The 23329-nt window shown below is 41.4% G+C and overlaps 1 protein-coding gene across 7 annotated transcripts in view; it reads right to left on the reverse strand.

The window, feature by feature from the left end:
- PHC3 (polyhomeotic homolog 3) overlaps nucleotides 1-23329 on the reverse strand; it is a 130574-nt gene that overhangs the window by 57016 nt on the left and 50229 nt on the right. For all 7 annotated transcript variants that reach the window (XR_016312462.1, XM_089675480.1, XM_089675482.1 and 4 more), the window contains exons 5-8: nucleotides 21077-21235; nucleotides 17506-17607; nucleotides 5233-5473; nucleotides 1639-2516 (exon numbers count right to left, since the gene is read on the reverse strand). Coding sequence is in view for 6 of the 7 variants with exons in the window: in XM_089675480.1 (XP_089531606.1) it covers nucleotides 1639-2516; nucleotides 5233-5473; nucleotides 17506-17607; nucleotides 21077-21235 (1380 nt within the window). In the remaining variant the exon portion in view is untranslated. The remainder of the gene's footprint in view (nucleotides 1-1638; nucleotides 2517-5232; nucleotides 5474-17505; nucleotides 17608-21076; nucleotides 21236-23329) is intronic.

The following is a 23329-nucleotide window of genomic DNA, read 5'->3' on the forward strand; positions in this document are numbered from 1 at the left end:
TACCCAGCTTTCCAGTCAGCATTTTGACATTTTAAACTCATAGTACACAGAGCTGTGTGCTTTTAATTTACACTTTTGCAGGGAAGATCAGGGAACGGATGCTCACCATCTTGACGTAATTTTCTGAGAGCCCAGAACCATTGTGTGAGTAACATAAAAATGATTCCTTGTACATAAAAACTGGGAGCTGGCTGTAAAAAAAAAAGGGGGCACAAGCTCAAAGCTGCTGCTGCAGCCATGGGCTTGTTTTAACCACTTGAGATCCTGGACATACTACACAAAGTTGGTAAATGCTCACTATATTGAAAATATTGTATTCCAGGCACTGTATAGGGTATTATACAAAATTATACTACTGCATTCATATGTCATTTTTTTCACATGACATTATTTATGTTTTCATCGTATTTACACATGGACCATGCTGTTCAGCAAAAGTGACAGGTACAGGGGTTGGTATAAACCTTAAAACAATACAGGGGTGCTTACATTAGTTGGGATTTTTTCCATACACAAACAGCCTAAAGCGAGTCTTTAACCACTTGTCTAGCAAGGTATGTTTATAAATGTCCTGTTAAACAAGGGGTTAAAATAGGCACAAATTCAAGCTCAAGGCTGCAGCAGATCCAGGCTTTTATGTAAGCTATACAGGCAGCTGTAGAGCTGCCCGATCACCTTTATGGGACTTTGACTGGGCAGCTTGGGTATGATATGGTGTTTGGACTAAAATTAACTTTAGTGTATTTTTTTCTGAAAATCAGACTTCAACATAAAAATTGCATTGTCACCATTTTATTCTACAGGGCCTCTGTTTTCAGACAATATATAATTGTTTGGAGGATTTTAATTAGCTTACTAGCAAAAAGGGCAGATTGTTTTCTGAAAAATTAGAAAATCGCTCCAGTAGCTAAGTGGTTCATTTGTTTGTTGCTTATTGAAGTGGAAATTCACCCTAAAAGGGAAGTTCCAAATTCACTAACCCTTCCTGCCTCCTCAAACATTTTTGTCAGTTTTTTTTTTTTTTTTTTTAGGGAGAAGGTACCTATTTCTCGCAGCCCCCATGACACCTTTCCATGCCTCCCCCTGGCAGCACCCTCCTGGGACACATCACAGGTCCCAGGAGGCTGTGAGTCCGTTCACAAAGCACAACACAACTCGCACAGTGAGAAGCTGGCTATAAAGCCACAGGGAGTCACAGCAGTCTTCCCATATCCAAGATGGAGGCACTGGGGATCTGCAGGCTGGTGAAGAAATGGCCTGGGTGAGCACTGGATCTCTGGACAGGTAAGTATCCTTTTATTAAGAGTCAGCAGCCACTGTATTTGTAGCTGATAACTTTTTTTTAATTTATTTTTTAACTGACTGAAGACCCTCTTTAAAGTCCATTTAAAACCACATATTCATCGAAGATCACCCTGTCCACAGCGTGGCTTTCTTGCTATGTGATTTCACAACAGAATGAACACCGTTGTCATCCTGTTATAGCAAGTGGAAAAAATAACTGATCTCTTGGCAGGATCAACAGGTATCAAAACTTTGCAAAAACAAAAACTGCTGTGTTAATGCTAGTGGGACAGCAACATGCACTTTTTTTAATTTGTCCAAATGTCCACTTTAAAAGTCCCACTGAAAGCTTACCACTGGTTGCTCCACTTGTGCTGGTGGTATGTGGAGGTTTACTGCAACAGTCTGAGGTGGAGGAAGTGTCTGGAATGGCAGCTGAACAAGTGCTTCTGCTGCAGGAAGTTCTTCTTCAGTAAGCAAAGCATTCTGCACCAGAACCTGGCCTGGGGTTAACATCTCAGGCTGCACAGATATTGCCTGCATAGACTGCAGTGGCAAGGCTTGCAGCTGGGAAGAATGAGACGTGGGTAAATGAGGAGATGATACTGATGAAGGAGGAAGAGTTTGGAGTGATGACTGATTGGTTGGTGCTATGGGTGACATTAATGGTTGCCCAGATGCTGTGACAGTTTGTAGATGTGATGATCCAGGCTGGCTTCCTGGTGTTACTACAGATGAAGCATGGGTTGGAAGAGCCACTGGTGATGCTGAATGCAGTGTGGTCTGTATTAGATGTGGATTTTCTCTAGATGGAAGAGATGACTGTACAAGAAGTGGTGGTTGTGGCTGAATAAGTGCCTGTGGGTGAATAATGATAGTGGGTGACTGACAAGGGGACTGTGCTGGTGGAGGAGACACTACCACAGATTGCTGGGCAGACTGGGAGAGAGTGGGTGATGCAGGAGGAGGAGTCGGTATAGGGGTACTGTGATGTGAATGAGCACTGCTGGGAAGTGGTAGAAATGCTGGGCTCTGCATTGGCACACAGTGATGGGATGTTGGAGACTCTAAGGCTGGGTTATGTAATGTAATGGTCTGAATCTGATGTCGATGTTGTATCTGCTGCTGCTGTTGCAATATCATTTGATGATGCGGCAGCTTTGGTGGATCTGGGTGTAGCTGGATTGTGGGGTGCTTAGTTAGAGCATGTGGCTGGACTGAAGAATATGATACTGCAAAACAAAACAAAAAATAAGAGAACACTCAATAAAAACACTGTTATAAAGAGATAACAGACAAGCCTTAGCCCTGGTTCACACCAGTGTGTTCATGCGATTAGACAGTTTCACAACGGAACTCTGTCGGAGTCGCACCAATTTTGAAAGTAGCTCCTGCACTACCTTTTGCAATTTCAGGTGTGACTTGCATAGACACCTGTGCACAGATGTCTTCCAAGTCGCACCTGAACTTGCACTGACATCAAAGTCCGATCTGGTGTGAACCCGAGCTTACTTTCCCAGCATTTTAATTAAAAACCAAAACGTTATTTCACCACTTTATTGTGTTTTCTAAGCTTTAATGTTTGGAAAAAACATGTTTTAATTATTCTCATACTAAGCATTCCTAATTTCAAACAAAACATTCTTAGGATACACTTCTGCCACACCTAAGGTCTAATCTCATATTACTACTAGCTAAAGAGCAAAAAGCTCTTGGTTTCTATACCTGCTGATTTGACTGCTTCTGTTGCCAACACAAACATGACGAAAGCATGTGTAAGGACTTCCAGTAAGAAGACATGAGACAACTGACACATCAACACAAGACAAATTCACACAATTATGTTTGGTCAAGGATACATGGCAGATGTTCTTAAGCTTTAAAGTCTCATACACACTGTAAGTTTTTTTTTTTTTTTTCATTCAGTACAGCCGGCTGAACAAAAAAAACCTGACAGATCACTGTACTAACACAAGCTGTGTTAGTACAGCGATATCCCCCCTGCCCTATTGTGTTCTGACAGGGGGACTACCCCCCACCCAGGACACACCGGTCAGTGCTCTCAGCTATTGGCTGACAGCGCTGGTTGAAAGCAGATTGGCAGACCTTTTTCAGTCATACCCCTTCTACAGAAGTCTGACAAATGTCTTAGTCCGAATGTCCTGTTCCTTTTGAAGCAGCCGATACCGCCTGATATTCAGCCTGTGTGTACGGGGCTTTAGCTTTTGAACAATTTCTAATATGTACATTTTAACACAGCAGCCTTGGAAGAAAGGAAAAAAACTAAATGGGAAAAAATGCAATGTACAACTTGAACACCTACATGTATACTGTTTTACCACAATGGGGGTTACTAAAACTGGAGAGCAACTCTGCACAGAAACCAATCACATTTCAGGTTTTATTGCCAAAGCTTAATTGAACAAGCTGAAGTTAGAAGCTGCTTGGCTACCATGCATAGCTGCACCAGATTCTGAGTGCACCAGTTTTAGTAAATCTTCCCCAATATGTATACTGTTGGTAAAAAATATCAATGCAAATACTCTTTTTTCTACCCTTCTTTGTTGTGTTCATGTCATGGCACAGCTCCAGATCCCTTGTGTAGCTGTGCGAGTCTGACAATGGGGTTGAATTCAGCGAGCTGTGATGTCACCTGGCAGCTTCTAAAGCAGTATCCATTGTTGATATTATGCAGCAACTGCTCACTGACACAGGATGATCAGGAGCTTTGCAATCTCATTACAACACCAAAGAAGAGAAAAGAAAAAAAGGGATTTACACTGAGTTTTTTTTTTAACCAACCATGTGTAAAATGTATATAAGCGCGGTAGGCGATGTACTATCACCTCACGGAGTAGCCAGGAGTATATTACACCACTTTGACCTCTGCAATATTGGAATACTTTATCAACAGGACTTTTAAGTTTTTGCTTTATGAATGAACAATCCATATGAACATTCTGTTTGCACTTGATGGTCATTACCACAATTATAATTTCAGCGCTGCATTTTTTTAGATTTCTATTTAATACAGGAGATCAGTTCCAGTTGGGTCTTTTAGATTATACAGCTCATCTGCCAAAAAGCTATTTTACTTACCTGCTAGCAATTGCTTTCAATCTGCATCTGATTGTTGTGCATGCACAGTACAGTGTAAAGTCCTATTATCTGTGGGATGCCGGGAACAGAGATAGGTGCCAAAATAAGGTAACTCCAGCACACATAGGTAGGATTTACACCACCAGTCTCTGCTCAATGGGCAAAGCAAGAAGACGGTGGACTCGGAAGAAAAGGGAAACAACATGGCCCTTGCAGGAACAGAGTAGATGGAGAGAGCTCAGGCCTACATCACTGGAGTGGAGCACACCTAGGATAAGTCTGTCCTAATATGTAATTATGCTGTGCATACTTGCACCATACGGAAAATACTGGCTACCTCCACTACAGTTTAATTACATCAGTACATTCAAGTAAAATAGCTGACAAAGAGGGTGTAACATGTACAAAACAGTAATTATTTTGTGCCCAGAATAACATGGGCTCTGAATAGAGCCAAGATTTACAATAAAAATTTGCAGAGCATGTTTAAGCCAGAGACTAGCTACTTTATATGTAATGCTCCTCAAGGCTGCTGCCAGATTATACTGAAAATGTTATGCTATCCCTTAAATGGTTGATTGTTATGTTGGATGTAATACAACCTATGGAGTGACAAAAGATGCCTGTGCGGCTTTATGTCATTGTTAAATAACAAAAGCTTGAGGTAAGACAAGAGCCATCACTCTTTTTTGTCTATCAGGTTGCTACAGGCAATAAAGGCCAATGTCTGTTCTCTTCATGTCTAGAATGTTCAGAATACATATATTTCTTGCATATCTATTAGGCAATTTCCCCCATGTATCTACTATACAACAGCTCTAGAAGGTTGAAGTTTACAGGAAGACATGCCTGGAGCTATCAGCTGATGCAAACTTGCTGTTCGTGTTACCGCTGTGCAGCGCGACTCTGAACCAGGGCTTTCACCTTTACGGCTTGTCTCATTAGAATCAGCATGTACGGCTTTGGAACTGGTTACAGTAGTCTTGTGACACATAGCCAGTGGTTGGTCTTGGTTGCTGATTTTTGGTGGACTGCTTTGTGGACACGATATTTCCAGTATTGGTGGACTCCGTAGTGTTAAATTCTGTACCTAAACAAAAGGTGTCATTAATATTCTATGAATATATAGAAAATCAACACAGCATATTTGTGATGCAATGTTTTTCCAGCAAGGACAAGTGCATACAAAGACCTATATGGCCTGAATACAACCTAACAATATAAACTAAAAATGCTATACAATAAAGCATTTGTAAACTCAAGAAGAAATATATAATATACTGCAGCTTTCCAGTCCTAAGATGTGGTAGCTGCATTTGTTTTCTGTTTCAGGCTTTTGTTTCTCTTTATTTTCAAGTGGCGATCCTGCCATTGCCACACTTTCTATCTAGAGTGACAACAATCACTCACTGTACTGTACCTTTGCAGATTGACAGCCTCAGCTCTGTTCCTGTGAGCTGTATGAAGGGGAGGGGTGTCTCTTCTCTCCAATCAGCTCATGGTGAGTTCTCCTCACTGAGCTACACAAAGTGTAATTTCAGCTCTCTGCCCACTTTTTTTTTTAACTCTCAGACAAGCTTTAAAATTCTGGTCTTTAAACAGGTGTAGAGAACACTGCAGATAGACAAGTACAACTTATGTAGGATGATTTATTTCATCTCTGAGGCCCCTCACTTCACTGGGTACATGTGAGGGTTTACAACCACTTTACAGAAAAAGGAGCATTGCTAGGATATACATACACTTAATGTATCAAAAGTGTTTTGTCTGTAAACGCTGCAATAGAGTATTCTGACATGACTGCACCTACTCATTTAAATGTGATAGCACACCGCTCTGGAGGGCTTCATTTTAAGGTAAGCCTGTCATAATGCGCTAGTATGCAGTGCATACCAGAACTTATGGCTTAAACCGCCCACATATTTTTTTTTTCATCCAGCGGTTTACTACCACTTTAAAGATCTCAACAAAGACTTTAGAACAGCGTTTCACAACCTTTTTTCCATCACAGCTCCCTTTAGATCTATGCATCCCAGTCTAAAAAGTAAAACTTGGAACTTACCATGGACAGGAAACCAGAGTCTGGGACGATGTACACAAATGTTGGCACATAAAAGGCAGCAGCACAAAGTCTAATACAGCTCACATGCTCTCCCCCCTCAGTATCTCCCCCTTCCTTACATTGATGGTCAGTGTCTATACCCCCTTTACATTGGTGGTCAATGTTGCACCTCTTACACTGTTGGTCAGTGCTTGTATAGCCTTTACTTTAGTGGTCAGTGGCTGTATGCGTTACATTAGTGATCAGTGTCTGTTCCCCCTTATATTAGTGGTTAGTGTTGTACCACCTACATTAGTGGTCAATGTGTGTGCCCCCTTCCATTGGTGGTCAGTGTCTGTGCCCTCTTACATTAGTGGTCAATGTGTGTGCCCCCTACATTGGTGGTCAGTGTCTGTGCCCCCTTACATTGGTAGTCAGTGTCTGTGCACCCTTACATTGGTAGTCAGTGTCTGTGCCCCCTTGCATTGGTAGTCAGTGCCTGTGCCCCCTTACATTGGTGGTCAGTATCTGTGCCCCCTTACATTGGTGGTCAGTATCTGTGCCCCCTTACATTGGTGGTCAGTGTCTGTGCCCCCTTTACATTGTTGGTCAGTGTCTGTGCCCCCTTACATTGGTGGTCAGTGTCTGTGCCAGCTTACATTGGTGGTCAGTGTCTGTGCCCCCTTTACATTGGTGGTCAGTGTCTGTGCCCCCTTACATTGGTGGTCAGTGTCTGTGCCCCCTTACATTGGTGGTCAGTGTCTGTGCCCCCTTTACATTGTTGGTCAATGTCTGCCCCCTTGCATTGGTGGTCAGTGTCTGTGCCTCTTTATATTGTGATCAATGTATTTACTCCCCTAAGTTGGTGACCAGTGTTGGTCAGTGTGGCCCTGCTTGCTGCTCAGTGTGCCCCCTTACAATGGTGGTCAGTGCTGGATTTATAAGGGGACATAAGGGGCAATTGACCCGGGTCCCCCTGCCAGAGGGGGCCCCAGACTTCCTTTATAAAAAAAAAAATGAATTATTATAAAATTAGTTTTATTATTTAAAAAATGAACAAAGTGTGTGTGGATGTCAGGTTATGGAACAATAAGTCTGACTTCAGAGGCAAAGAAAGGGATGAGGGCTTCTTGCAGATGTTTTACATTTTAACTTCGCATATGATACCACACGAGCTGTTTGTTGTAACATGACTGTGGGATGGAATTTATTGCCCTGTTTATGAAAGACAAGTGGGTGGGACAAGGGAAAAGTTTGAAAAATGCTGGAAAGTGTCAGGACACAGTCTCGACCCCATCGCCCCATCGTGTGGGAGTGAAGTTAATAACCGGCATTGATTGTCGCAGTGAGAAACATGAGAGAGAAGGTCATTCCCCCGTTTGACCCTGATTGGGTCAAAGTGCGAATCCAACACTCTGCAATCTCAAACAGGGTAAAACTTTGTTAACAACTTTTACCTCAAATTACTTGATGTGATTTTAGCCGTTATTAGTGCACTTGCAACAGAGACAACTGAGTACTGTCTATGGTCCTTTTTTTATTTGCACCAACATACAATTTTCAGGACAAGCTTTCGGGGTATGTCCCCTTCTTCAAGGTTCAAGCAGTGTTACTTCAAAGTTTTAGCAAAATGTTAAAAGAAACAATGAGGGGGGAAAAAAAAAACAGAAAATAATACAGACAAACAAATGTACACAACAATAGTTATAAAACTAGGATTAGACTAGAGATAAGACAGAGCAAAAGCAAAGACTGTGGTGAGGGCGGGGGGGGGGTTGGGACAACAGTCACAGAGGGGGACGTAAAACTGTTGGACAATGAGTGAGGAATCTTATGTCCAAATTAAGTCCGTTATCTCTTGTATCAAATAGAAATATCATTCTTAGTTCAAAAGTTTTCCTTTCCTGAATAGTCTTGTCCTGAAAATTGTATGTTAGCGCAAATAAAAAAGTATAACGGACAGTACTCAATTGTTTCTCTCGCAAGTGCACTAATATGGCTACAATCACCTCAAGCTGGATAATTTTGAAATTTCTTTTAAGAACTAAGATATTGAGGTCTTCCATAGTTTGGTCCGGTTGTGCGAAATGGTGTCCCACAGGTCTGCAGAAGTCATCTTCTTTATGTTCCTTGATGGTATGTCTGTGCAAATTCATCCTTGTTAGTAACTTCTGTCCTGTTTTGCCAACGGAAGATCCTTTGCTACATTTTCTGCACTGAATAAGGTACACAACATTACTAGAGGTGCAGCTGTATGATCCGGTGATACTGAAGATCCCTTTTGAGTGTGTGACACTTTTTGATGGATTAATTTGGTTGCACAGTTTGCAGTGTTTTTTATTGCAGGGTTTGCATCCATTCTTGGTGACATCATAATCAGAAGGAAGTTTCCTCCTAATTCGTTTATTTCTGAGGTTGTCAAAAAGCCAGTATTGGAGGTTGCTGGCATATTTCTTTCAGAGTTCCATCCTGAAATTACGAGATTGGTCAAATTCAGGACAGGCATGGCCCTAGATTGGAATTCAGCCAGAATGTCATAGCAGAGTGTCACAGGCACAGTCCCCACTCTTGTCTGGCCGCTACCCCCCAGGCCTCCTCAAACCCCTCCGCCACCAGAGGATTGCCCGCTGCCAAGGCCATGTCCTGTCCCCCCTCCCAGCCGAGCAGCAAGCAGTTGGCCCCCTGTTGTGCTTGCAGGTGGATTCACCACATGCAGGTCACCTTACTTTTGCCGAGTGCTACCCCTTCTCCTGACTTCATGGGCACTTCATGGGCACAGCGCGATTCCACGTTCCCACAACCAGCTGCCTGCTGGAGACAAAGGCCACACTCCCTGTGCAGGGCCTGCGCAGAGGGAGGACACCAGTAGTGGCAAACTAGGAGCGCAGAGAGAGAGTACATGGAGGCAGATCACATGAAACCCGAAGGGCGGGTGTTTATTGGGGAACTCGGGGTACAGGCAATTGAAAAACTAGTCCAAAAAATAATGCAGTACACAGAAATTTTTTTTCGGACTGGAAACAGATTGCATGGGTGTTCACATCCGATTCACCCAATAACTCTGCGTTCTATGAACCCTATTGGGGTGTTTTTAACACCCACAGTGGTTTGCATGATGCGGTGTGGGAAACACACTGAATTCGCTGCGAATCCCGCACCGCATTGTGAACTGGCACTTAGTCCATTTCCAACATTTTAGAAAAACCCGCTGGTAGTTTATATTAGAGGATTAGCAGGATGTCAAGATTCTATTCTCATAGGAAAATACAGTACCTGTGTTGAGCTTGAAAATAATTTCTTTACAATGCATATAGATACAGAGATAAATGAGGGTTTTTACTTTTCCAGAATATGTGATCACTTTAGTGTGCGTGATCTGGGCACAAGCTCACTTTAAAAATTAGTTGATAACATTCACACAGAACTATCCTAAAATAATATTGACACAAACTTTGACAAATGACAGAAAAACGTATAAGCAGAGATAGCCTCCAGTGAAAATATTGTCAGAAGTAGATTCAGAGGTATAAGCAGCTGAAATTTTCCATGTAAAAGTCAACTTTGATGTTGGCCCCTTCTACTACTGAGCCTTTCTATTTATCAGTTAAGGTGATATCACAACATTTAGGATCCATTCACACTACTGCCATGCATTAGCGCACGCGTGTTAATGTGCATTATGTCCACGTTAACATGCATTACCATAAGGCAGCACATTCGTTTGAAGAGGCTGCCTAACAAATGAAAATGTACTAAAAAGGTGCAAGTACTATTTTTGGTAATGTAGTGCACTTCAACGCTCAGTAAAGCTTTACCATGTGTTGTGGTGTATATGTATTGCAATGCATGTCCACTGGCAAGATGCACTGCGGTATCATTAAAAATGAATGTCATCACAGTGCACCAACAAGCAAAAAACATGTTTTTGTACATTAGAGGCACCATGCTTGCTAATGGAAGCGCAGAGCAATATTGTGACCCTGGCCTAAGGCTGTGGAGATGGTAGGAGGCAGGGCCAATGCTGCTTAAATGCAGCAACTGATCAAATACCATTATGTCTACCTTTTTCATAAGAGAAACCTATTTTATATCATAGAAGCTGACAAACAGGAATTATTTAAAACACTGTAATTTAAACTCTTCACGTCTTATGCCAGCATTAGTTATACTTGGCTAGATTTCTTACCAAATTTTAATAATTTCAGACACAAAAGAACATTCTTTTTAACTTAGCAATGCCTCAAGATTCCATTAAAAAAATTCACTTCATTTACCTTTCCTGTAAGATTTCATAAAATTTTTGAGAATTCGTTTATTTTAGATCATGGCATTACTTTTCGAGATTTTACTGAAAGTATATGTAAAAGAAATCAGTACATATCAGTAATACATGCACAGTTCCCCATGTTTGATACCTACAAAGACCCTGCAAAAAACAAAAAATATTTGTTGCTTTGTGGCTGATAAAACACATTTTGTGTAGACTGAATGGTATCAGCCCTTCCCATGTCTTTTGCTAAACTACTCAACCACTTCTACTTTCAGATCTATACAAAATAATGGCTAATCATTCTGTAGTTCAAGATAAAGGCTAGGAGGGCGAAATAAACTCCCTGAGATAACACATGCTATGTGCAGAGGCTCTGAATTTCAAACAAGGTCACCAGGTTTTTAGTTATTATTAAACAGATACAACACCATGCTTCCAATGGTATACTGTATTTAACAGACCAAAAAGGAGCAATAAAATAAAACGCTCATGGTTAGGGTTTACATACACATTGGGTTTTTTTTTACTAATGACAAACAGACTGTTCACTTTGCAAGTGAAATTTTACTTTGCATGGGAATTTTCCTCAAAGCTTAGTGAACAAGGCCAGCTCTGCAGGCTTCCATCATCCAATCATGTTCAAGCAAATACACTGTTTTTTATTTTCCTTGCACCTTATTGGGTATTTTATCCAAAGTGAGATTTCACAACATTCCCTAAGCTCTTGGGAAACATCCTATGCAACCTTCAGCTTCACTTGCAAAGCAAATAGCTTATTTCCCTTAAGTAAATCAATCCCTTTGAGTTTAAAATGTTCTGTCCAGTATGGTTACCTAACAAACACATATTTCTAAAAATGTCATGAAATACATATGCGCATATAAAACTGCTGACTTCAATGTCTCTGTAAACAGGAAAGCCTGCCATCATATGCACACTTACATTTTGTAAAAATAGGTTTCTTGTAAGTCTATAGTAGAGAAGTTGACAGTCTGGCAGTAAGTGGATTTAAAAGGGTGTTGTAGGCATGGGTCTGTAGAGTCAGTCAGGCCTTCAGTCACTACATTTAACATAATTGCTAGGTGTATCCTAATTCTTTGCATTGAAAAGAGCTTAAAATATATTTTGCAAGCCAAATTATATAAAAGACTTCTGAAAAACAAATGTCAATAGCCATAGAAAATTAGATTTAATTCAGTTTACCACACTAACAACTTCAATCTCGGACTTTGGCTCATTATTGGATATGTCTATATGCAATATGCATGTACAGACACAACATTTCTGTCTAACATCAATACATTTGCTACTGGCTGAAAATGGTCAGACACCTTTTTCACACCAAAGAACAATCATTCAGAACCTAATTTAATAAAAAGAGTGCTCATTTTTAAAGTGTTTGGTGGGGAGATCTAACTTTAAACCTGAAAAAGCAACAGGAAATAAAAAATAATCTCTCTGAAGTAAACTTTCTATGTCAGATCACAGGAATAAGTGTTCCACATGGACGATTCCCTTCACCTAATACTATGATTTTCCCTAATTTTATGTTTCTGTGATAATGATCACTAAGAAAAATAAATGGGTAAACCTTCCCAGTGGGAACACAGACAGAAATGAAAAATATGACAGAGGGTCTAACCACTCAAAGGCCAACACCAGCTTTCTGTGTGTAGCCCATAGTGTCCTGAGCTTTGTCTGGCACCCATTTGGCCCCTGGAGACTATATAGAGCTGGAGAAGGGTAATGGGCACTGAAACACTCTCTGCATTTCAGCACCCAGTACTGAAGTAAAGGCAGTAAGAACTGTCAAGCTGAGTGATCTTTTGCGTACAATACAAACAAGTATAGTACTGCCCTTGTTGTGGAAAGAGTTGTGGAAAGAGTGGCACAGGAGCAAGCAATTGGATCAGGTTAAACGTCACTTGCTAACAATGAGGAGGCGAGGGATTAAAAAACATTGCCACTGACCACCAATGCAGAGGGGGAGGAGGGTGGTCAAAAAACATTGCACTGACCACCAATGCAGTGGATTGGGTTTAAAAAACACTGCCTCTGACCATCAACTCCAAATACAACTCCAGCCTCCATGCTGCTAAGCAAACCTACTATAACACTCTCATCAAGACCCTCTCATCCAACCCTTGTCAACTCTTCTCTACCCTTAATTCCTCACTCCACCCCCCACTACCTCCACTCACCAACCTACTTACCGCACAGGAGATTGCCAGTCACTTCAAGAAGAAGATCGACACAATTCGTGATGAGATCTCCAGTGTCAAGCTTCTTCCTCTAACCAACTTACCAGGCCCAACACCACCTCTCCTCCTTCGACCCTATTACCACGAAGGAAGTTACCGAACTCCTTTCCAAGGCCCACTTCACCACCTGTCCCCTGGATCCTGTCCCCTCACGACTGTTGCAGCCTCCTTCCTGCTCTATCCTAAACTCTCTAACCCACATCTTCAACCTCTCACTCTCCATGTGCACGTTTCCCTCCCCACTCAAACATGCACTGGTTATATCCTCAAAAAACCCTCACTGGACCCCACCTGTTTGAATAACTTAAGACCCATCTCCCTGCTCCCGTTTGCCTTCAAGCTTCTCGGGTGCCTTGTTCACAACCGTATGAACTGCTACCTCACCGACAACAACCTTCTTGATCCCCAACAGTCTGGCTTCCACCCACAACATTCCACAGAAACTGCCCTACTAAAACTCACTAATGACCTACTAACTGCTAAAACCAACGACCATTAATCCATACTCATACTCCTCGACCTTTCCGCTGCCTTTGACACAGTTGACCACCCGCTCCTCCTCAGTAAACTCTACTCCATCGGCCTCTGTGACACTGCTCTCTCCTGGTTCTCCTCTTACCTTTCTCAGCGCACTTTCAGTGTCACATACAACTCCTCCTCCTCCTCTCCGCTTCCTCTTTGTGTTGGGGTACCCCAAGGTTCTGTTCTTGGGAACCTCCTTTTCTCTCTCTATACCTCCTCCCTGGACCAACTGATAACCTCCCATGGCTTCCAATACCACCTCTACGCTAATGACACCCAGATCTATCTCTCCACTCCCCAGCTCACTCCCTCAATCTCCTCACGTATCACAAATCTACTAAGCGACATATCAGCATGGATGTCACATCACTACCTCAAACTCAATCTTTCAAAAACTGAGCTTGTAATATTTCCTCCTCCCTGGTCCCCCACTCATGACCTTACCATTAAGATCAACAGCACTACCATTGGTCCTTCCCCTCATACCAGGGTGCTAGGCGTAATCCTATACTCTGACCTCTCCTTTGGGCCCCACATCCACTCACTGGCTAAATCCTGCCACCACAATCTCTGGAACATTTCGAAAATCTGCCCCTTCCTGACCAATGACACCACAAAACAACTTATCCATGCCTTGGTTATATCCCGCCTCGATTAGTGCAACTCCCTCCTCACTGGTCTACCGTTACACAGGCTATCGCCCATTCAGTCTATTATGAATGCTGATGCTAGACTCATACACCTTACTAACCGATCAGCGACTGCTGCCCCTCTCTGCCAATCCCTTCACTGGCTTCCACTAACCCAATATATAAAATTCTAAATACTAACCACAGCTTACAAAGCTATCCACAACACTGCCCCTAGCTACATCGCCAACCTCATCCACAGACACTGCCCAAATCGCCCACTCCACTCCTCCCATATCTTTCTTTCTAGCTCCCTCATCACCTCCTCCCACGCTCGCCTCCAGGACTTCTCCAGAGCCTCTCCCATCCTCTGGAACTCCCTACCAGAGCTTGTCCATTCAGCCCTCACCCTGTCTGCCTTTAGGCGATCTTTGAAAACTCACCTCTTCAGGGAAGCCTACCCCACCTCCACCTAAGAACTGTACTTGAATCATCTCCACCAGATCATCCCCCACATCTATCACCTTTTGTATCACCTCCCCCTTCCTTTAAATTGTAAGCTCCACGAGCAGGGCCCTCACATTCCTTCTGTACTGAAATGCATTGTAATTGTACTGTCTTCCTTATATTGTAAAGCGCTGCGCAAACTGTTGGCGCTATATAAATCCTGCATAATAATAATAATAAACTGGGGCTTGTTAAATAGCACTGCTATAGTTTACCATCATGGAGGGAATAATACTGCCACTGACACTATTGCTGGGGGTCATTATTGCAGTCACTGAAACCAATGTTGGGGGATATTACTGCGGTCACTGACATCAATGCTGGGGGCTATTTTTCTGGTCACTGACACCAATGCTGGGGGTTAATATAGTGATCACTGACACCAATGTTGTGGGATTTTATTGTGTCCACTGACACCAAATCTGCAAATTTTTTTTGTGGCCGATAGCACTAATGATGACTCCAACTTTACCTTCAGCATGCATTGCGATACAGTCTAAAAAATGGAGCAGAACCATGGGGGAGTATTTCCACTGAGCAGCAATGTACCAGGAAGGATGGAAGGTTAATAGTGCTGCCATTGACCCTAAATACATGGGGTGGGGGTACTGTCATTGACACTAATGCTGGGAGTTAATATTTTGGTAACTGACACCAATGCTAGGGGTTATTTTTCAGTAATATACCGACCAATGCTGCTGAGTACCAGTACTAGGGATTATTATTGCAATCACTGACACCAATCTAGGCATTTGTTTTTGCGGATACTAGCACCATTGATGTCTTCTCTTCAGTGCTGCTATTGTGCTGCCCTACAGAAGTGTGGGGCCTGCACTTGAGGCCCTCCATAATTTTCCAGTTGACCACCACTAACCCTTCTATACATTTCTCGTAACGAAAAAAAGACAAATATAATACATTATCCCTGGTTGCGCTATTGAGATGATCTATTCTCTTAGAAGTATGGGGTTCTGTAAAAAAAAAAAAAAATGATACTCACCTAGGTGGATGCAGCATTGGTTACCAGCTGCTGCTAAGAGTGAATACTGAGCTATCAAAGACCACTGATCTCTCGGCTCTTGGTCTTCAGTGGGCTGAGAGTCACCAGCTCACTGCTCTGCCCCTCCAGTGCTTACTGGAGCACTGGTCTGTGGAGGGGGCAGGAACAACTAGCTAAGGCTCTCAGCAGCATGCTGAGAGGCTGAGTCAAATGCTGTTTTGGCTTCTGGGTGGATCCCCACCACATGGCTAGGATCTTTTCAGATCCTGGAAAGGCTGAGTGATGTCAGCCAACAGCAGGCTTTAGCAGGTCACAGGAGTGCAGAACGAACTGCACTCCTGTGATCCATAGGATAAGCATAGCCAAAAAAAGCTTTGGCCGTACTTCTCCTTTACAACTTATCACTACAAAACAAGGGTGTCATTTCATATTAGGTTTTAAAACTTGAAACCAGAGATACTAAAAATAAGCCGGTGACACTAGATTATTTGCTTATGCCTGCATCTGAATAATTCAACACACAGCTTCTCACCCTTTTTGTTCTTTGGGAAAGTCAACAAGACAAAGCTCACACTGAAAGAACTGAAGGTCTATTGGAAACTAGTCAGTTGACAAATGTGGAAAGCTATTATGCCTGTAAATGGATATGTAAATATTACGCAATGCATTAAAATGAAACCATAAGCTGTATGCAATATAAAATTGTTTCTAATTATTAGTTTTTTTCTTTTCAAAAGGGGAACACACAATTACCTTTGCAAATCAGGTTTTCTGAAGAGCAAGTACTCTGTGAAAACAATAATCTGTTTAATTTACAACTACCAATGCAGGCCAGTCCCAGGCAAATTGGAGAGAAATGCACAGACACCAATTTAGACCTTTGTATATATGTGACAATAGGAAGAATGGCTCAACCCAGATGGTAGATATTTGGCTTTAAGGAAACCTATCATCATAGAAATATGAGTCCTAACACTGCTGACAACAACTGCTACTACAGCTTCCCAATTAAAAGCCAAAATTCAACTTTTAGGCCAGCCATAGAAGGATCGAAATTCAGCCAGTTCTCTTAGATTGTAAGCTCCAAGGAGCAGGGCCCTCCTAACCCTCTTGTATTAAACTGTATTGTTGCTGTATTGTCTCCCGTTATATTGTAAAGCGTCAAGCAAATTGTTGGCGCTATATAAATCCTGTATGATAATAATAATATTAAGTTCAGCAGGAACCAGACGAATTTTGATCCAACTATGGACAGGCTGGTTGTACTGAAGCTGAAACCTGTCGGATTTTTTCGTACGATCACTGCTGGTGGCATTGTATTCTGACAGAGGGGCAACCTCCACTGTCAGAATACAAGAGGCGCAGTGGGAGGTTTTCCCCAATCAACACTGGCTGTGCTGATGGGGAATCTCAAGCAATTCTCTATCACCCCATGGTTGAAGGAAAGAAAATTGTATTGTATATTGACAGTCTTAGGCCCAATCCTCTCAAGTTCTCAAATGCTGAGCTCAAAGCCACTGCATCAGGGGGAAGAAAGAGCATGTGTGCATGTGTCTGAATCAGAGAAAGAGCTCACTCCTGTCATGGTGGAGGTGAACAGTAACAAATGGGAATGTCCTAGCAATAATTGAGCACAGAGGAAGAGCAATGAGGGGGGAAATGCAACCTCTGCTAGATTTGCAGTCAGGCTTCATGAGGTACAGTATGTAAAAGGCCTACACTATAGCAAGGGCATTATTCAACTTCGATCAAAGATTCACAATTTGTTTTTCTATACAGACACCCTTTACCTGTATAGGCAGTTTTCTGTAAAGGTGAACTATGCCTTTAGGGACTACCATGAGATGTGCAAAATCTTCAAAGAGTGACGGACTATGGACTTAGCAGCTCACCTGAGTAGCTGATGACTGACAAGAAGTTGAAGATGTTGATGACGAAATCACTGGAATGTCAGATTGCACAGCTGCAACTGTGGCAGCAGGTGTAAAAATGAGCTGCAAACCAAGAAATAAACATAAGAATAAAAAAGATACTGTGTGACCCAAGCACTTACCAAAGGCAGTCTTCCTGTGTTACTGGGCCACCTTTGCTGCTTCGAATGGGAAATGCTGTCTAGGCCTCATATTTATTATCAGTGTAGCTATTTAGTACACTGCTAGCAATATTTAACCACAAAGCAAGTGCATATAAGAACAAAGTATGCAGAGTCTGGTTTTAGTTTTAGAGATTTTAAAGTTTATCTCTAGCCAATTGTATTTCCTATTTAGTTTGGGGCATGGTTAGGACTTCTATCCTGATTTTATTACGGTCTGTGGTGACTCACCTTCTTTATATTTCCAGGTGACTATGGGCACCAGAACAGAAAGTGACAGAAAACCCAAACTTCTAAAAATGTCACAGCTACAGAAAATTAGGAGAAACCTTTCAAGGACCCTGTTCTGGTGATACCAGCTTCTGAGGGGATTTCAGCTTATTTTGAGGAGATTTGTTCTCACTTCCTGCTGTGTCTCTATAACACGAAGTGAAAATTCGTAAATGGCACACAGATAGGAAAAATTAAATCTAACATGGTTTTAACCATTCCCTGCTCTCTCCAAAACAGAAAAAATATATTTGGCTAGAATTATACTTTAAAGTAGGTAGTAGGGCGTGTCGGTGGACGATGCTGTGGAAGTATGGCACCTGATGATGGATGGTGTGTAGGGAAACCAGTACTGAGCAGCACTTCTGAAGAGTGAAGACAAACTCTGTGCAGAAGAAGGTGAAACAGGAAGACGCCTCTAAGTGCCGTATTCCAGAACAGTTTTAATAAAAGCGGTTAAAAACACTTACAATGCAGTAGTACAAACAGGCTCTAATGTAATCCATCAGTAGCAGGGCTCTGTCCTCTCAGCGATGGAGCCACTGTGCCAGCCAGCAGCTGCAGGGGGAGCTTGAGGAGAGGTGTTAAAGATGGCCGCAGCTCTGTTCGGACTGCTGGAGCACACGCTGGAACACACGCTGTCCACGGACCAGAAGTGATATGAGCATGGAGTGGTGACGTGTTTCAGAGCATGAGCAGAGCTCCTTCTTCAAGACCGATGTCCAGGCTTAGAGAGAGCCAGTTATAGGGTAAAGAGTTGGGAAAAGGGGCGGTCAGTGGGAAGGAAGGTATACGCTTCCCAAAGACCAAGCTGGATGTAAATACGTGCTTTTGTGCGTGTGTGCATCTATGCACATACACACATATTGTTTCATCTCTGCCTGCTGCTACACACACATTTATGTAGTTATCCTTTGTTTAGACTGTACTTATGTGCTATGATTATGTTGTAACCTCTTGACTATAATTTTTAGATTTTATTTTTTATATTCTAATATGTCCAGGTTACCTATGTGTATCATTTGTCACACCACAGCAGATACCCGACTGCACACTCATTCCCCCCCCCCTTCTTTTCCCTCTTACCCATCTCGCAATTGTAATTATAATTACATTATTAACTTTATTTTTATTATTGTTTATATATATCTTCTTAGATAATGTTCAAATCCCGTTTTTTAAATATTCTTCAATATGCTATACACCCTCACTCAGTCCTTACAAACATAGTTCTGTTTTTATTTCTCTTTGTTTTTTATTTCTTGCTTTCCCAGTCTCCTATTGTTTCACACCAAACAGTCTGATCCGTATTTACATCCAGCTTGGTCTTTGGGAGGCGTGTACCTTCCTTCCCACTGACCGCCCCTTTTCCCACTTCTTAAACCTATTTAAATGGCTCTCCCTAAGCCTGGACATTGGTCTTGAAGAAGGAGCTCTGCTCATGTTCTGAAACGCGTCACCACTCCATATTCACATCACTTCTGGTCCATGGACAGCGTGCGTTCCAGCGTGTGCTCCAGCAGTCCGTACAGAGTTGCGGCCTCTGTAACACCTCTCCTCAAGCTGCCCCTGCACCTGCTACCTGGCACAGCGGCTCCATTGCTCAGAGGACAGAGCCCTGCTACTGATGAATTATACTTTAAACATGGTAAAAAATCTCTAATAATATGTGCTTGCATTTGTTGTACTGAAAAGGAAACAATCTATCTACTATACATGTAATAGCCAAGAAATTCATCCAAGCCATAAGAAAACATTATATTAATGTTTATCGTTTGGTATTGTATGTTTATTATATTAAGAATCGTTTAGTAACGTTTCTGGAAAAATTAATAGCTTCTATAACAGTGCAGAAATCAAAATCTTCATCTACAGAACCATGAAGTTGATTTACTAAAGGCAAATAGCCTGTTCACTCAACAAAGGAAATTGCACTTTGCAAGGGAATTTTACTCAGTGGTTAGTGAATGTGGCGAAGCTCTGCTGACTTCCATCATTCAATCACGTGGAAGCAAAAATGCTGTTATTTATTTTCCTTGCACGTGACTGGGTATTCTTTGCAAAGTGTGATTTTACCACATTCACTAAGCTCTGGGGAAAATTCACTTGCAATGTGCAACTTCCAGTGCAACATCAACAGCTTATTGCCTTTAGTAAATCAACCTCAAAGATTGATATGAAGCATCATAGAGGGCTCTTATCAAGGACACTAAGATAAATGAAGTTCATTACCTGCATTACGTTAATAATGTAAAGTTTGTACAGCTAGAAAGTTTCACATTTACAGATCTTATATGGCAACAAACAAAATGTGAACATTTCCATGAGCTCAAGGACTGGTGGGTCTGTTGCTCCTGAAAACAGGATAAATCAACAATAAACCAACACTGGCAAAAATGTAAATCTGAACTTCTGGACAGAGGGAGCAGAAAGCCCTGTAGAGTACTAGGACTTTTATTCAATGAACACTAATAAAAGTGATAAAAGTTGTATTAAACCCACAAGCAAACATGTATTATATTGCACCCTACCAATTCTTAGATGTGAAGGCTGCATTAGTTTTCTTTTTTAGGCTTTCTTTCTTCTATTTTCCTTTGGTGATCCAGCTAGTAAGTGTGTTGCTTTTCAAAAGAACAAGCTTTCCAGCAGAATCTATCAATTACAGTGATCAGACAAACATTTAACACTAGCAGGAGTGCTTACAACAATCAGCTTTTATTTATTTATGTAAAACCTTTATCCCAAAAGAAAAAAATATTTGCTGTAACTGATTATAAAGTTTGATCTGGAGTTTGGCTTCAATTTGTTAGTGTATTTAAACTTGTTAGTACATCAAACATTCCCCACCCCCCAGACTGACAGTGATGCTGTCCAAAGGTGCCCTAGCGCTCCTTCATCCACAGTGGGGGCAATCTAATACAGGAGGTGTGTTACTGGCCAGATCACCATGTGAAAAAAATACGGAAAAAAGCCTAAAAAAGAAACCTGTATTTACTGTAATTGATCACTGTATGTGATGTCATTCACATATTTATGCTTGGGTAAAATTACACACTTTTTCAGGTGAGGGAGATGACATCAATGGACAAAGAGAAACTCACCATTTGAGCTCGCAGATACATCTGAGCCTGGCTTGCGCTCAGCGTGGGTGATGTACTTCCCAGTAGCATTGTTTTTTGGGTGATACTGCTGCTTGTGGTACTAGATGTCTGTGATCGGCTTATGATTTGGGTAGGTGGAGGTGAAGACGATAGATTGAGCTAGCAAGAAATGCAAAGACAATTTTTATTTTGTTCAGTTTACCTTTGTAAAGTTTACATGATAAAGTTATTTGCAGAAAAATTGGACTAGGACATAGAGTTTCCAGTTATTTTGTACCAATGTGCTGCCCATGTGCTCCTTTCCTTCTGGTAGAATAAAGCTAGCCATACATGGCTCTGTTTTTTTGTTCAGCTAGTGGGTTGAACAAAAAAAAAAAAAGAACCCATTACCCCATCCACCCATTTGATGTAGATGGGGCAATCCTCCCTGCTTTGTCATTGTTGTGTAAGAATACACTGATCAGCGCTGCAGAACTGATTGAACTAAAGCTTTCTAGCAAGCCTGTTCATGAGCAGTCAATCAGTAGATCGACTGCTCTGGAGCAGGACCGGCCATTGATGAATCAAAATTTGGCCAGTTCCTGCTGAACCGGCTGAATTTCAATCCATTTCAATCCATCCATGGCCAACCAGGTTAAAGCAGGCCATAGACGGGTCGAACATCGGCCGATTTAAAAAACAAAAAACCACAAAATCGGTCGTTCGATCGGCCAACGTTACCACCAACGTTAAAAAAAATCGGCCAATTTTCGTCCCATCTACGGCCGGCATTAGCCCCATAACTTCTGTCCCTTGCAGAGACAGGGGAGCACACCATACAATGTGACAGCAATACATAAGAAGAAGAATTAGAAGAAGAATAAAAAAAATAAGAAGAAGAAGAAGAAGCAGAAGAAGAATAAAAAGAATAAAAAGAAGAAGAAGAAGAAGAGGAAGAAGAATTCCAGTCCACTATTATATTTTATATGAAAAAGTCTTGCGGTTGCAACAAATGTATCCATTTGTATCCAAATAAAAACATCTGTATCCAAATAAAAACATTGTAATACATTATTTGGATTACAATGTTTTTATTTGGATACAGATGTTTTTATTTGGATACAAATGGATACATTTGTTGCAACCGCAAGACTTTTTCATATCAATATAATAGCGGATTGGAATTATTCTTTTCTTCTATTTCTTTTTCTTCTTCTTGCAGGTCACGGCTCATGTGCAGATTTTTTTACCGGTAACACGATCGGCCGTTTTACCCATCATTGCCGGGAAAATCGGCCATTCGTCAAAATCGGCCACAAATTTTCCAACATGCCTGACAAAAAAAAGTGCAAAAACCCCGAAAAACAGCTGACCAATTAACCCACTAACGGAGTGAAAATCGGCCGATTTTTGACCCGTCTATGGCCGGCATAAGGGATATGTTCATATGTGCTATGCTCAATAGGCTGCTTAGAAAAAGATAATAAATACACATTTTTTAAACCTACAAAAAATGTGCATTTTTTTTTCAAAGGTGAACTGATCCTTTAACAGTACCAAAGAGGACTTCCAGGGAAAATTATTACTGTGTATCTTGGAGCTGGATCCTAGGAAGTTAATATTCCCTTAAAAGATACAGTCCAAGATATAACTTTACCCATTAAGCAATGTAAAAGAAGGCTGAATAATATTCTAATATTTACAATCAACAGCTAAAACATTATATGCAAGTGATAACAAAGGCAACAAAAAAAACTATAAATACAATGGTTTTGGAATATTAGAAGGATTTCCTCAACAGCTATCTAAGGTACTTTGTTTAGACTTTGATTTTCAGGAACCCTCTTTTACAATACATAAACACCCTCTAATTGTGAAATAAAAAACAAGCCACGGGGAGGCAAACCAATATCTTATGGTTCATTACCTCACTTGATTTACAGCCTAAAAAAATGTGTAAAGACCTTTAATTAGCATTTCCTTAAAACCAACTAGACTGTGTTCTCAGGATCTACTAGGATTACAAGTCTGTGACTCATTTCTTTGATTAAATGCTAAGTTCACCTTTTGTGAAAAAGATAATAAACACACATCTTTTTGCAGGTAAAAAAATGTGCATTTTATATTTTTTTCTTTTACAATAGAGCCTATAAAGCATTCTACCTATGATCAGCAGATCAGGGGTGCAATGCCAGGATCCTGCAGACTCTCAGTACACTGTATGCCCATACCTCATACAGGCAGTCAGTTTCTGAATGGCAGGAAGAATCAATG

Source organism: Staurois parvus, unplaced genomic scaffold (genome assembly GCF_062004578.1).
Source record: "Staurois parvus isolate SC_StPar_1 unplaced genomic scaffold, SC_StPar_1.0 ptg000155l, whole genome shotgun sequence".
NCBI lineage: Eukaryota > Metazoa > Chordata > Amphibia > Anura > Ranidae > Staurois > Staurois parvus.